Source organism: Prionailurus viverrinus, chromosome A2 (assembly GCF_022837055.1).
Source record: "Prionailurus viverrinus isolate Anna chromosome A2, UM_Priviv_1.0, whole genome shotgun sequence".
Lineage (NCBI taxonomy): Eukaryota > Metazoa > Chordata > Mammalia > Carnivora > Felidae > Prionailurus > Prionailurus viverrinus.
In genome coordinates, this window is record NC_062562.1 from 76,616,239 (window position 1) to 76,629,908 (window position 13,670).

The following is a 13,670-nucleotide window of genomic DNA, read 5'->3' on the forward strand; positions in this document are numbered from 1 at the left end:
AAGTTGAAAGTCTTAAAATTTATATTTGAGAAGCCTTTACGAAATAATTAATGCTACCTACATTCAAGGAATCCTAGTAGGCTTTCACAAAGTTAAACAGTACAAATTGCCGATGTAAAACTGTCAACAGATGTATAAAGATAGCTAATTTTTAAAAATTCTTTTAGAGAGGGAGAGAGCGTGAGCAGTGGAGAGAGACAGAGGGACAGAGGGAGAAAGAGAATCTTAAGCAGGCTCTGCACTCAGCACAGAGCCTCATATGGGGTTTGATCCCACGACCCTGGGATCATGACCTGAGCCAAAATCAAGAGTCAGATGCTCAACCGACCGAGCCACCCAGGCACCCTAAAGATAGCTAAATTTAAAAATAGTTCCTTTCAACTGGTGAATGATAAACTATGATACATCTAAATAATTAAATACAACTCAGCAATAAAAAGGAATGCATTATGGACATGTGCAGTGACATAGATGAATCTCAGAAGCATTATTCTAGGTGAAAGAAGCCAGACTCAAAACACTGAATACCATATGATTCCATCTATCTTGATAACAAGAGCTAATGTGTGACCTTGGAGAGTAGATGGAAGAATGGATTTTGAAGATAAGAGGATTGAGCATCTGAGAGTCTAGGGTGTTAGAAAGTTGTGAAGTCACGTGGGGTGTGATAAAGAATTTCTACCCCTTCCTACATGGGATAGCAAGGAAGCCTGTGAACCAGGTGCTCACCAGTTTGTTGAATGGGGAGGTGACAGGTGACAACAGTGGTGGTGGCTGGGGGGAATAGCAGAACCGTTAAAGCACATGAATTTTCCAAGTCGATTGAGACTAATAATGGTCTAGAAGGAACACTAAAGAATAAATAGGACACCGTCCTCCTAGCACTAAAGTATAGGAGATATGAAAGAATCAACAGCTACCTGGGAAACAGTATTGGGGAAGAGCCACATTTCTGTTAAAGAGAGCACTTTCAGAAGAAGGTGAGATGACCTTGGCGGTTTCAACTGTGGAGCAGTCCCGTACAGCACAGTGGGAGACGTCCGGGAGGAGTGAAAGACTGTGTCCGTGGCAAGCAAGCTCAGGGACTTGAGTGGCAATGTTGAATGGTGCAAAGACGCTGGAGTTTAGAATAACATGTGAATTTAGCCCCTATCGGGTCTGAGGAAAGTGAGCCTAGTAGCTCTAAAAACCGTAAAAGCCATCCCACCCTCCGCGGCGATCATTTCCAGGAGACACAGTGTCGGTTCACCTGCTTCAGGCTCGGCACACTCGAGGCTGGCACGCCTTTTGGCCTGGTGTGGCGTAGACGGACATCCGAGTTTCTGCTGGATGAACCGAGGCGGCGTACTCGGTGGCACAGAAGGTTTACTTCTCCCGGTCTTAACTGGCACTTTGATCCGTTTAAGATTCTCATCGTTTGTGTGTATTCTCTGCCATGCTGTTTTGGGTTTCGGAATGACTTAACTGTTTTCCTAACACGCACCCTGAAAATTAGGTCTGTGGGATCTGTAATAAAGGTAAGCACGATGCTGGCGTGTGTGCTTCAGTCACACATGTCCCTCTTCCTTAGTCTAGACGAGGGAGGGAAGCTTCCCCCTCCTTAGGACACCTCCTGCCAGTCGGGTGACAAATGACAGAACCCAGTCTCCCCCTTTTTTGGGTCCCAGACCTGAGGCCGTCCACAGGCCAGCTTTCTGCAGTCTGTAGGTTTCAGCGACAGTCCAAACTCGAGCCTCTATCAGCCACAAAGGGACTTTCTGAAAACAGCCAAAGAGCTGAAATGTGGTGGGCTTGCGAATAAACGGGCCCCTGTTGACTGGAAATGTCTTTTGAAAGAATAGCCTTTTCTCATGAAAGTCAACACGTGTGGATACCTAAAACACATTCTTTTGAAGAGATGACGCTAGAGAGTGATGGAGATGAGCGCCTCGGGGGAAGGTAGAGATCAGATCCGAAGTGGCAGCAAACAACCCATCCTGAAATGGAGACCAAAACGAGCAGTGAAAACACGTGACCCCACGGTTTTTCTGCGAATCCACACAGCCCCGCGTATGCCTGTTACCCCAGAGGAATCCTGAGGCCACACCCTGGGGATGAATGACGTGGGCCGTAATAAAGGACCGTTAGGCTCGCATCGGCTGTTCCATAACTAAAGAGCCAGTTACCTCTGGGACATTTCTGTGCTGCTGCCTTCTAGTGTAATCTCACCGACGCAGGGTGTTACTTGAGATACGTGTTTCTGAAAAGTTGTTTTGGCAACGCTTAAAATAATGAAGAGTTGTCATTATCTGTGATCTATGAAATAAATCCTCCCCCTCCCCCTAAGATAACGGAACATAAATTCACAAAAGGTAAGGTGCGTTTCTCTTTCATGGTCCGTGAGAAATTTTAGTGACACCGGTTACTTCGTTACCAAGGCAAAATGCTGCATGTTTTTAATGGGGCCTTGAAGCTAGAGAACACTAGTGTTGGCAGTGGGGGAGGTGGGGGGGTGTGATTTTTCACAAGGAAAGGAAGCCACTTAGCAGAAGTCTCTGATCCTTTGAGTCCCCAGTTTTGTAAAAAGACAGTCAAATCACTACCTCACTGGAGCTTGGATCGCCGCATGTACTGCTTTTTACCTTTGTGAGAAACTTGCAGATTTCCCCAGGGGGAAAGGCTGTCGGCAAACACTTCTTGAAGTTCTAGGGCCGGTACTAAAATAAGTTGCCGTTGAGCCTATACACTCAATGTAGTACCTAATCCTAAAATTTTAGAAATTATCAAGTCACATCTTATTTTTAAAAGTCGTGATGCCTCTGCCAAAGAGCTAGGAAGTAGAAGCTAAGCTGAGATTGGAATTAGAAGCAGCAATATTTCTGATCTGTGTTTTCCCCCACAATTCTGAATCATCAAGAGAAAATTGAAGCACCATCATTATATTCTTTTTTGAAAAGCATATGGCTTATTGCAGAAAGGGTTTTTATTAAATGCACACCCCTGTACACACACTCTTTCCTAAGGAGAACTTAGCCATGCAAAGTGGCTCATTTGCCTAAGATCCTAGTTTGCCATAATTTTGCTGTAGTACACTAAAAAAGAATTTTGAGGGGCTCCGACTTTGGCTCAGGTCATGGTCTCACGGTCCTTGGGTTCGAGCGCTGCGTTGGGCTCTGTGCTGACAGCTCAGAGCCTAGAGCCTGCTTTGAAAGCTGCGTCTCCCTCTCTGTCTGCCCCTCCCCTGCTCTTTCTCTCATGCTCTCTCTCTCAAAAATAAATAAAACATCAAAAAAAAAAAAAAAAAACGAAAAAGAATTCTGAAAATACAGGTCTTAAGGAAAACTATTACTTCTTTATAGATCTTTATCCCGTAATATTTGTGTCACTGTAATCTCAGTGCCTGTATTTCACGTGTGTACTGCCTTAGGACACGCCAATTTAAGCTTGTATCTCCTCTTCCTATTCTTGAGGAAAACCTATTTTTTTCAAAATTCTTTTTCAGTGTACTAGTACAGAATTAGGCAGTCTCTTATCTTCCAGTAGAGACGGACTGTTTTCAGCTCAACATGTTAGGATTATTTCACTTAGGTTTTTGCTGGATCGATTACTCTTGGCCCATGTTTTGAAGAGTAAATGGGAGTTAGTTGAGCTAAGAAGGGGGCTGGAGAAAGTGTTCTGAGTGAGATAGCATGTCCAAAGGCACAAAGGCAAGGGGATGTGGGTTATCAAAAACCTGCAAATAATTAATGAATGACTGGACTGTAGGCTTAGAAGCTGACCAAATCTGTGTGGCACTATCTGGAATTAATGGGAGACAGTTACAGAGAGGGCGATATGGGCGTATTAGAAGGAGTAACTTTTCCAACAGTTTATAGTTTTTCAGGATTGAAGGGATACACTAATACCAAGAGAGGTTTATCCCAGTAATGCAAGGCTGGCTGTATACTTTTATTCTACAGTTTTACAGTATTTTTTGGCATGTTTAGTCCTCCTTCTGAATTCTTCAAAATAATAGTTATGATTGATAAATGCTTAGCATTACAAGGTTTGCCTACTTTGTTTAGATGATATGTGTGTTTTAATGAATGTGATACTTTGAAATTGTATTGTTCACAGAGTTGCAGTGAAATTAGTTGAATTAATTTGTTTCTATTTGACTTATGAACAAAAAGCTAGTTTTAATCGATTGGTAGAACCGCAATTTTTTTGTTAGTTTTTATGTAGACTCTATAGTGACCACTGAACAAGGATAACATCTTTAAAGGTTAATTCTGTTTAAATTACCTTTTAAATTACCTTTAAAAGGTAATTCTGTTCGTTTTAGTAGTTTTGAGAAAAATATGCAAAGCGATCAAGGAAGAAGTTAAAAGAACTTTCATAATAGGAAGGGAAAGTGTGATAAGGCCAGTGAATTTTCCCATTGTCTTTTTTGAAGCTGTGGTATACAAAATAAATACTCTAAGGGAACTTCTTGTCTTTAAATAATTTGTTCCGTTCACTACTCTCCTTGTGAGTAAATTTCAAACTGTTTAAAATACAGCTTTTGTTTTCATGTTTGTAAAATGGAATTTCACTTTTCAGAGTTCTGCACTATATTTTCTTGACTCCGGTTTTGCAGGACGGAGGCTTGCTTCTGAATAACCCCTCAGCGCTCGCCATGCACGAGTGTAAATGTCTTTGGCCGGACGTGCCCTTGGAGTGCATCGTGTCTCTGGGCACCGGGCGGTACGAGAGTGATGTGAGAAACTCTGTGACGTACACGAGCTTGAAAACCAAGCTGTCGAATGTTATCAACAGTGCTACGGATACAGAAGGTTAGTCTGTTTGCCACCTTAAAGCACCGTAACGTCTCAAGTTCACTTTTGGGTAGCATATGCCGCTGCCGACTACAAAAGAGTGTGTTGTGTCTACACGGGAGGCTCACGAATGTAGGGGAGCAAATCTTATGTTTCCATTTGTCCTCACTCATTTCTTCTCAGTGACCCCAGAAGAGAGACTGTTCTTCACCTGGGCCCTGGTGTGTTACCTTTGCCTGGGTACAGTTGGAGAAGTATCTGAAGCAGGATTAGCACAAAGGTTTGGTTGGAGACTTTTAAAATGTGAATTAAATCCTGTCTTTAGCCTGCTCCGAACCCTCTAGGCTTCCCATCACACTTAGACCAAAATCCCAAAGCCTCAATCACTGAAATATACCAGGTCCTTTAAGAGCTGCGTCCCTCCCCCTCTCCTTGCATGGCCCCCCTCTGTCAAGTCGTCCAGCCGCACTTTAGTTCTTGCTGTCCTCAGACTCGCTAGGAAGTCTCTTGCCTCGGGACCTCTACAGTTGCTGTGCTCTCTCTGTGAGGTCTTCTCCCACATTTATTCTTGATTCACTTCCCTGTTTCATTCAGGTCTCTGCTCAGATGTCACTTCCTCGGAGAGACTGTTCCTGATTCCTTTCCACCCCCTCACCATGTCATTCTAACCTCTTTACCCTGCTTCTTTCTCTCTCTCTTTTTTTCCAACTTAGAGCATTCTCTCATTGTGTGGATGTGGATTACACATTTGCTTGTGTGGTTGCTTATAGTCTCTCTATCCTGCAAGAATACAAGGTGGAAACTTCTCCAGTTGACTATGTTGACGGCAATGCCCACCACATAGTAGGCAGTCAATGAGTATATGTTGAGTGTCCAGTTTTGGCCTTGAGGTGTAGATCTTCTTATTTTACTATTTTATTTTAAGTCTTTTATAAATCTGTTATTCAGTTCTTAAAAAGAATTGTCACCATTTAACAGCACCTTGCTTCTGAATCTCATTCTTTCCATATCGTCAAGTCATTAGCCTACATGAGGATCTTAAACTCCCCACTAAGGACTTTTATCTACTAATGACAACCCAAGAGAAGCTTATATACTGGATTTTTCACTATCTGAAATTTTGTCATCAAATCAATAAAATACTCTCTTCTCTCTTTTTTTTTCCCCCATTACATTTTTACTGTATTCGATCACAGCACAAATGCATTTGACTTACACCCGGAATACTAAACTTCCGAATGTTTGCATTGAAATAAGTGCCTGTGGTGGCATAAAACAACTTTCTTAAGGATGGCATGAGACTGCTTCTGCGATGCGATACGTGTGGCATATTTTTATGGACATGCAAGTGAGAAGTTAAAACAGAATGGTGCTTGATCTGTGATTTAAAAATAGTAAAAGAAAATTTCTTACTATTTTTCATCAGACTCTGAAATTACCACCATTCTTATCAAGAAGCATATATCTAGGTCTATACAATATTGTGATTGTATAATCTGCTGAGAAAAAGAAGCCCTAATCAGCCAGTCTCAAAATATTTCTATGTATCTGGTGCAAACCATGTGATGGACTAATTGGAATTTTCAAGAAACAAGTAATGCTGCTTCCACTCTAGTGTGCTTACACTCTAGTTAATGAAAAAATTGAGTGAAACGTATGTAATTGCTGGTACTAGATGGTTCTTGAACTATAAAAACTGCAGTTTCTGAGAATGCAAACTAGTGCAGCCACTCTGGAAACAGTATGGAGGTTCCTCAGAAAATTAAAAATAGAACTACCCTACGACCCAGCAACTCACTACTAGGCATTTATCCAAGGGATACAGGTGTGCTGTTTCAAAGGGACACATGCGCCCCCATGTTTATAGCAGCACTATCAACAAGAGCCAAAGTATGGAAAGAGTCCCAATGTCCATCGATGGATGAATGGATAAAGAAAATGTGGTATATGTATACAATGAAGTATTACTCAGCAATCAAAAAGAATGAAATCTTGCCATTTGCAACTACGTGGATGGAACTAGAGGGTATTATGCTAAGCGAAATTAGAGAAAGACAAATATCATATGACTTCTCTCATATGAGGACTTAAGATACAAAACAGATGAACATAAGGGAAGGGAAGCAAAAATAGTATAAAAACAGGGAGGGGGACAAAAATTAGAGACTCTTAAATATGGAGAACAAACAGAGGGTTACTGGAGGGGTTGTGGGAGGGGGGGATGGGCTAAATGGGTAAGGGGCACTAAGGAATCTACTCCTGAAATCATTGTTGCACCATATGCTAACTAACTTGGATGTAAATTAAAATAAACAAAATGGTAAAAAGAAAAGAAAAACAAGGTATTATAGAAGTATGTGAAACATTTATTAATAAAAATATTTCCAGGTTTAAAAAAATGCAATTCCATTTAGCTCAGTCTAATGTATTATCAATTAATAAATGGTGAATAGTTGTAAATGATTAAAACTATGAATTAAGAAGGGGACTAAGAAAACTAAAATAGGTTATTGTGGAGATTTTACAATAAGTAAATTAGACTAGGGTCGCCTGGGTGGCTCAGTCAGTTAAGTGTCCGACTTCGGCTCAGGTCATGATCGCAGGGTTTACAAGTTTGGGCCCTGTATTGGGCTCAGTGCTGACAGCTCAGAGCCTGGAACCTGCTTCAGATTCTGTGTCGGCCCCTGCCCCACTCGCCCTCTCTCAAAAATAAAACATTTAAACAATTTTTTTTAAAAAGAAGTGAATTAGACTAGATACAGGTCTTAATAATAGGATAGGGTTTAGACATTTTAAAAGAGGGTTAAGACTTCCACTGCTGGCCATGATAAAATAATAGAAACCGTACATTTCCTCTCACCTTAAACCATTAGCAAACTGAACCAAACCGACATTAGATGTCTGAAATGAATGACACAAAAGGGACCCAAATCAAACTTCTAGAGGTGTCATGGATCAGTGATCCCTGAGAGAAGGAAAATAAATGAAGTAATTTTTGCAGTTGTGCGGCTTGCTACCTAAAAAGCATTTCTAGATTACAGCACAGTGAGGGGTGAACCTGAAAAAGCAGAACAGGATACAGAACTATAGTTCATGGAGGCCAAGGAAACTAGAATTTTGGGGCAAAATATAACAGGAGGAAGCTTCACAGAGAGAGTGCTCCAGACATACAGGGGAGTCCCTTTGAGTACTGATCGGTGCATACCTGTGAGGAAACTACCCAAGGCAGGGGAAGAACCACCAGGAAGGTTAGACAGAACAGTTCTTGGAGCTCACATAGGACCCAGAATAGCTGGGGATTTTTATCAATAGAATAGAAGGAACTTGTGTTACAGGAGATCATGCAGTGGGGCTCTCAGAAGAGCATTGTTTCTGTAGTGGCATCAGATTAGTTCTAGACTGAGGGCTGCTCTGGATCCACTCTAACACTGCTTAAAAGCAATCCTCAAAAAGATCAAATTGAATCCAATTAACAGCATCCATTGTTAGAATAAAATCAAACACTGTTAAAGGAATACAATAAATTCCAGTACAGAAAAAAACCAAAAATTCACAGTTTTTGGTATCCAATAAATTACCAGACATACAATGAACAAAGAAAAGACACCCTTCACCAAGAAGAGCAAATCCAATCAATGAGAACAGACCTAGATATGAATCAGATGATACATAGGCAATTAGCAGATAAGGACATTACAGTAGGTATTAAAAGCAGGCTTTACATGTATAGTGGGCTGGAGGAAGACTTGAACATGATAAGGAGAGTAATGAATGATACAAAAGGGACCCAAATCAAACTTCTAGAGATGAAAAATACACTATCTGAAATGAAAAAGATGCAGCTGACAAGATCTACATAAACACTTGCAAGAACTAGAAGAAGGGTAAATACTTCCCAACTCATTCTATAAGGCCAGCATTACCCTGACTCCAAAACCAGGCAAAAAAAAAAAAAAAAAAAATTGTAAAGTACATAAAAATACCAATTCCTGATTAGTTTCCTCATGCTGAAATTCTTAATATATCCTAACAAATTGAATTCAGAAATACGTAAAAAGGAGAATACAGCATAACCAAGTAGGATTCATCCCAAGAATACAGAGTTGGTTTAACATTTAAAAACATCAATATAATTTACCATATTAATAGATTAAAACATGAAAAATTTGTGGTAGTTACAATAGATGTGGAAAAGACTCTGACAAAATTTGACATCCATTCATGATAAAAACTCATAGTAAATTAGGAACGGAAGGAAACTTCCTCAGCCTGACAAAGGACATTTATAAAGAATGAAAAAAAAAAAACCCAAGAAACTTAGAGCTAGCATTATATTTAATGGTGAAAGACTAAATACTTTCTATTTAAGATCAGGAGCAGAGTAAGATGTCTCTCATCACTTCCAGTTGGCATTGTCCTGGAGGTCCTTTCCAGTACTACAAGGCAATAAAAGGATATAAAAAGCAGATAGATTAGATGTGAAGTAAATATTTATAGATAACACCATGGTCTATGTTGACAATCCCAAGGAATCTATTAAAAATCTCCTAGAACCAACAAGTTGGAGAACACAAGGTCAGTAAAAATCAATTCTATTTCTGCATACTCACAACTGGAAGTTGAAATTAAATATATACAAAGATAGACGTCATTTATAATAGCATGAGAATATTAAACACTGAAGGAATTATTTAACAAATAATGTGCAAGACCTGAACACTAAAAACTATATTACTGGAAGAAATTAAAGAAATACTGAGTAAATCAGTAGATATACCATATTCATGAATTGGAAAATCTCAGTGTTGTTTCAGTGGCACACCACAAATAGATCTATAGACACCATGCAATTGCTATGAGAACGCAGACAGCCTTTTTCTGGGGTGGAGATTTAACAAGATGACTGTAAAATTTATATGGGTGTGCAAAGGACTTAGAAGAGCCAAAACAATTTTGAAAAAGAACAAAGTTGGAGGACTTCTGCCCTCTGATCTCAAGACCATAAAACTCCAGTAAGCAAAGGACTGTGTATTTGCATAAGGTTAGACCTTTAGATCAATGAATGGTACATAATAGTACAGAAATTGATCCATACATGTAAGCTCAAAAGATTTTTAATAAGGTAACTAAATGGGGAAAGGATGGTCTTTTTAACCAATAGTATAGGGACAGTTAGGTAGCTGTAGTCAAAAAAGTGAACCTTGACCCTTCACACCATATACAAAAATTAATCTGAAATGGATCATAGATTTCAATATAAGAGTTAAAACTATAAAACTTCTAGAAGAATACCCTGGAGAAAATCTAAATGACATTAGTTTAGGTAAAGATTGTTTAGATAGGACACAAAAAACATGAACCAAAAAAAAAAAAAATAGACTTTATCAAATAACAGATTTTGCTCTTCAGAAGACAGTCTTAGTAAAATGAAAAGATAGGCTGTAGACTGAAATAAAATACTAGTAAAACATGTATCTGATCCATTATCAGAACCAAATACATAAACAGATCTAAACTGTATAGAGAATTATATATATACATATATACATATATAAATATAACATATAAAAGAAAACATTCAGAAAAAAATGGACAAAATATCTGAACACTTTATAGAAGAACATACGCAGATGACTAAAAAGTACATAAAGGACTTTACATCATTAGTCATTAGAGAAATGAAAAGTAAAACCACAAAATACCACCACACATTCTCTAGAATGGCTAAAATTAAGGCTGACAATACCAAGTTTTGGCAGATGTGAACAGTGGGAACTCTGATATGTTAATGGTTGGAATGCAAAATGCTGTGGCCATTTGGAAAACGGTGTTGCAGTTCTTAAAAAGGTAAACATGTAACATTGTCTACTGTGCTTCATATAAAAAAAAAAAAGATAAACACACTTTTCCCATATGATGGAGCAATTTCATCCCAGAGTATTCCCTCAAGAGAGATGGAATCATATATCCACAAGAAGACTTATATGTAAATTCTTACTGTAGGATTGTCCCAACTAGCTAAAAACCGGAGAGAACCAGAACTGGAAAGAACAAACTGTGGTGTATATCTGTGCAATGGAATTCTACTCACCAGTGAAAAGGAAGGAACTATGATACATACTATGACAGGGATGAATTTCCAAAGCGTGTTGCTATGTAAAAGAAGCTAGACACAGAACTATGTATTTCTGATTCTATTTGTATGAAATTCTAGAAGAGCCAAAGAGTAAGGAGAGGAGGAACTATAAAAAAGGCATCAAGGACTTTGGGGGGTGATAAAAATGTTTTATGTCCTGATTGTTGTGATTACACAAAGGTATACATTTGTCAAAACTTCTCAAATTATATACTTAAAACTGGTGAATTTTATCATAGATAGATTATACCTCCATAAAGATGATACCCAAAATTAAAAACAAAAAGAGGGGCGCCTGGGTGGCTCAGTCAGTTAAGCATCTGACTCTTCATATCGGCCCGGGTTATGATCTCAAGGTTTGTGAAATGGAGCCTCGCTTTTGGCTCTGTGCTGACAGTGTGGAGCCTGCTTGGGATTCTCTCTCTCTCCTCTCTCTCTGCCCCTCCCTCCCTCCCTCCCTCCCTCCCTCCCTCTCTCTCTCTCACAAAATAAATAAACATTAAAAACAAAACAAGTTGGAAAGGCATTTCAGCGGTGGCTAACAGTATGACCGAAAACAGCGACAAGAGCGTAAAGGAGCAAGTAGCAGAATTACAGGAAGAAGTATCTTGGGAGATGAATTTCCTTAGATTCGTTATTATGGATTCCTTAAACCTACTTTTAATGGGCTGGAGTGATGAAATAAGGAAGGCTTTGTAATTTGCCTTAAAAGAAGATAATTTTAAATAAGGATAAAATTAGATCATTGCAGAGTAAGTCAATTTTCTCATCTACCCTGTTCTCTCTTTGTTTTAACAGAAGTCCATGTGATGCTTGATGGTCTGTTACCTCCTGACACCTATTTTAGATTTAATCCTGTGATGTGTGAAAACATACCTCTAGACGAAAGCCGAAATGAAAAGCTCAATCAGCTGCAGCTGGAAGGGTTGAAGTACATCGAAAGAAACGAAGAAAAAATGAAAAAACTTGCAAAAATACTAAGTCAAGAAAAAACAACTCTGCAGAAAATTAACGATTGGATAAAACTAAAAACTGACATGTACGAAGGCCTTCCATTTTTTTCAAAATTGTGAGAAGTGTGTGTGTGTCCATCTCCCTAAGTGAGGGTCTGTTCAGAAGATGCAGTGAATTCAGTAAGGAATTGGGGGCTTCGGCCCGAGTTTGCTCTGAGATGCCGGAGAATTCCTGAAGAAAGACGTGCTCGGACCGGCTTGTGCAGCACAGAGGGTGTGCTTGGTTACAGAATTCATATGGGATTCGGTTTTTATGATGTTCATAATTAACAGTGCTTTAGGAATCTTTCTGTGCTAGTTGGTTTTAGTAGATCTTGGTGTTATATTGTTTGATATTTGAAAATTTATTAATATATGTGCCAAGCAAGAGCTGTGACACCACTACACGTGATGTTTTTGCTTTAGTCACCATAATCATGTTGAATTTGTTTGATGACTGGTTTTCTGTTAGTGGAAAAGCCAATTTCTTAAATTTCCATCACTGATGTTTTGACCAGCTGCATTCTAGGATCCAAATGTTGCCTTTGACTGTAATGACATCAAAACAGGTGCAGAAACGTGGAATTTTCTCTATCAGAGGACTTTCACATTTGAAATATGAAAGAACCAGATACACAGTTCTATTCAAAATTTGTTTCTTTCAACACTGTTTGGCTCATAAAGAGAGGAGAAGTTCCAATCAACCACTTTTCCACCTGAAATTTAAAGATAGTGCTGGGTGTTAACTTTTCTAGCTCTAGCTTATCCATTCACTGTTATAAAATTAACTATTTGAATTTACTGAGAAAATATCCCTATCTTAACAAAAATAAACTATTGAAATAATGTATTGTTGAAAGGCTAATGTCATTTGTAAAGTTTTTATTGTTCGTAACGTAGCTTCTTCCCACCTTTTGTAAGCATTTGAATATACCTGTCCACAGTGTGCTTAAAAAATTATGTTTTGTTTTACCTGATTAACTCCTTTAACCATCGGATTTCACGGAGGTTGTAGGTGTACCGATCCGAATCATTGTTTATGCCAACCAAATTCATCTTTGCTTTGTTGTCTCTCCATCTGCCATGTAAAGCCTTCCATCATGTTTAGATTTGTCCAGAAAAATGTAAAAAGGTAAATGCCTTTTGCTTTGTGTACACATCAACTAAAGCTAAACCCCATTGCGTGGACATGGCTCTGGCTTCTATGTAACGTGAATTCACAGAGGCAGTGAGGCATGGTTCAGAGTGCTGGGGGGAGCTGAGAGTCTGGATGTTAATCCCACCTCTGATGCAGAGTCCTGTTTGTAACCTGGAGGAGGGGGGACAGGCACTCCGGGCTTCGGATATTTTATTGATCGAATGAGAAAAGCTGGCTCTAAGATGTTACGTCCTCTTTTACGGCAATCCAAATTCTGCAAATATACAAGCAAACCATGGGAAGAGATGTGAAAATGAGCTTTCAGTCTTAATGCTTGGTAGAATTACCTGCTCTTTTCAAAGCAGCAAAGAGGAAAAATCATCGATTTTAGAAATGTAGTTAATTCTCCAACACATCATATAAAAAACACAGAGAATAGAAGTGGTTTTGACGCCCGGGTCTCTCTGAGTGTCTCAACATTCTTATTTCTGTAATAAAAGGTATGCTGGCCATGTTTCAGTTCTGTTCTTGCTACAGATACTAATCTTTATTAAAAATAGTAGCTCAGGTAGAGCTGTCTCTAGAGGCAAATGGGCTGTGTGGGATTTCCCCTAGAGGCAGGAGAGAGC

At 39.1% G+C, this 13,670-nt stretch overlaps 1 protein-coding gene across 1 annotated transcript in view; it reads left to right on the plus strand.

Annotated features, from left to right (window-relative positions):
- PNPLA8 (patatin like phospholipase domain containing 8) overlaps positions 1-12,758 on the plus strand; it is a 46,079-nt gene extending 33,321 nt beyond the window's left edge. Inside the window, exons 9-10 of the mRNA XM_047846733.1 lie at positions 4,598-4,793; positions 11,710-12,758. Coding sequence (XP_047702689.1) covers positions 4,598-4,793; positions 11,710-11,984 — 471 coding nt within the window. The 3' untranslated portion in view covers positions 11,985-12,758. The remainder of the gene's footprint in view (positions 1-4,597; positions 4,794-11,709) is intronic.
- The last annotated feature ends 912 nt before the right edge of the window (positions 12,759-13,670 follow it).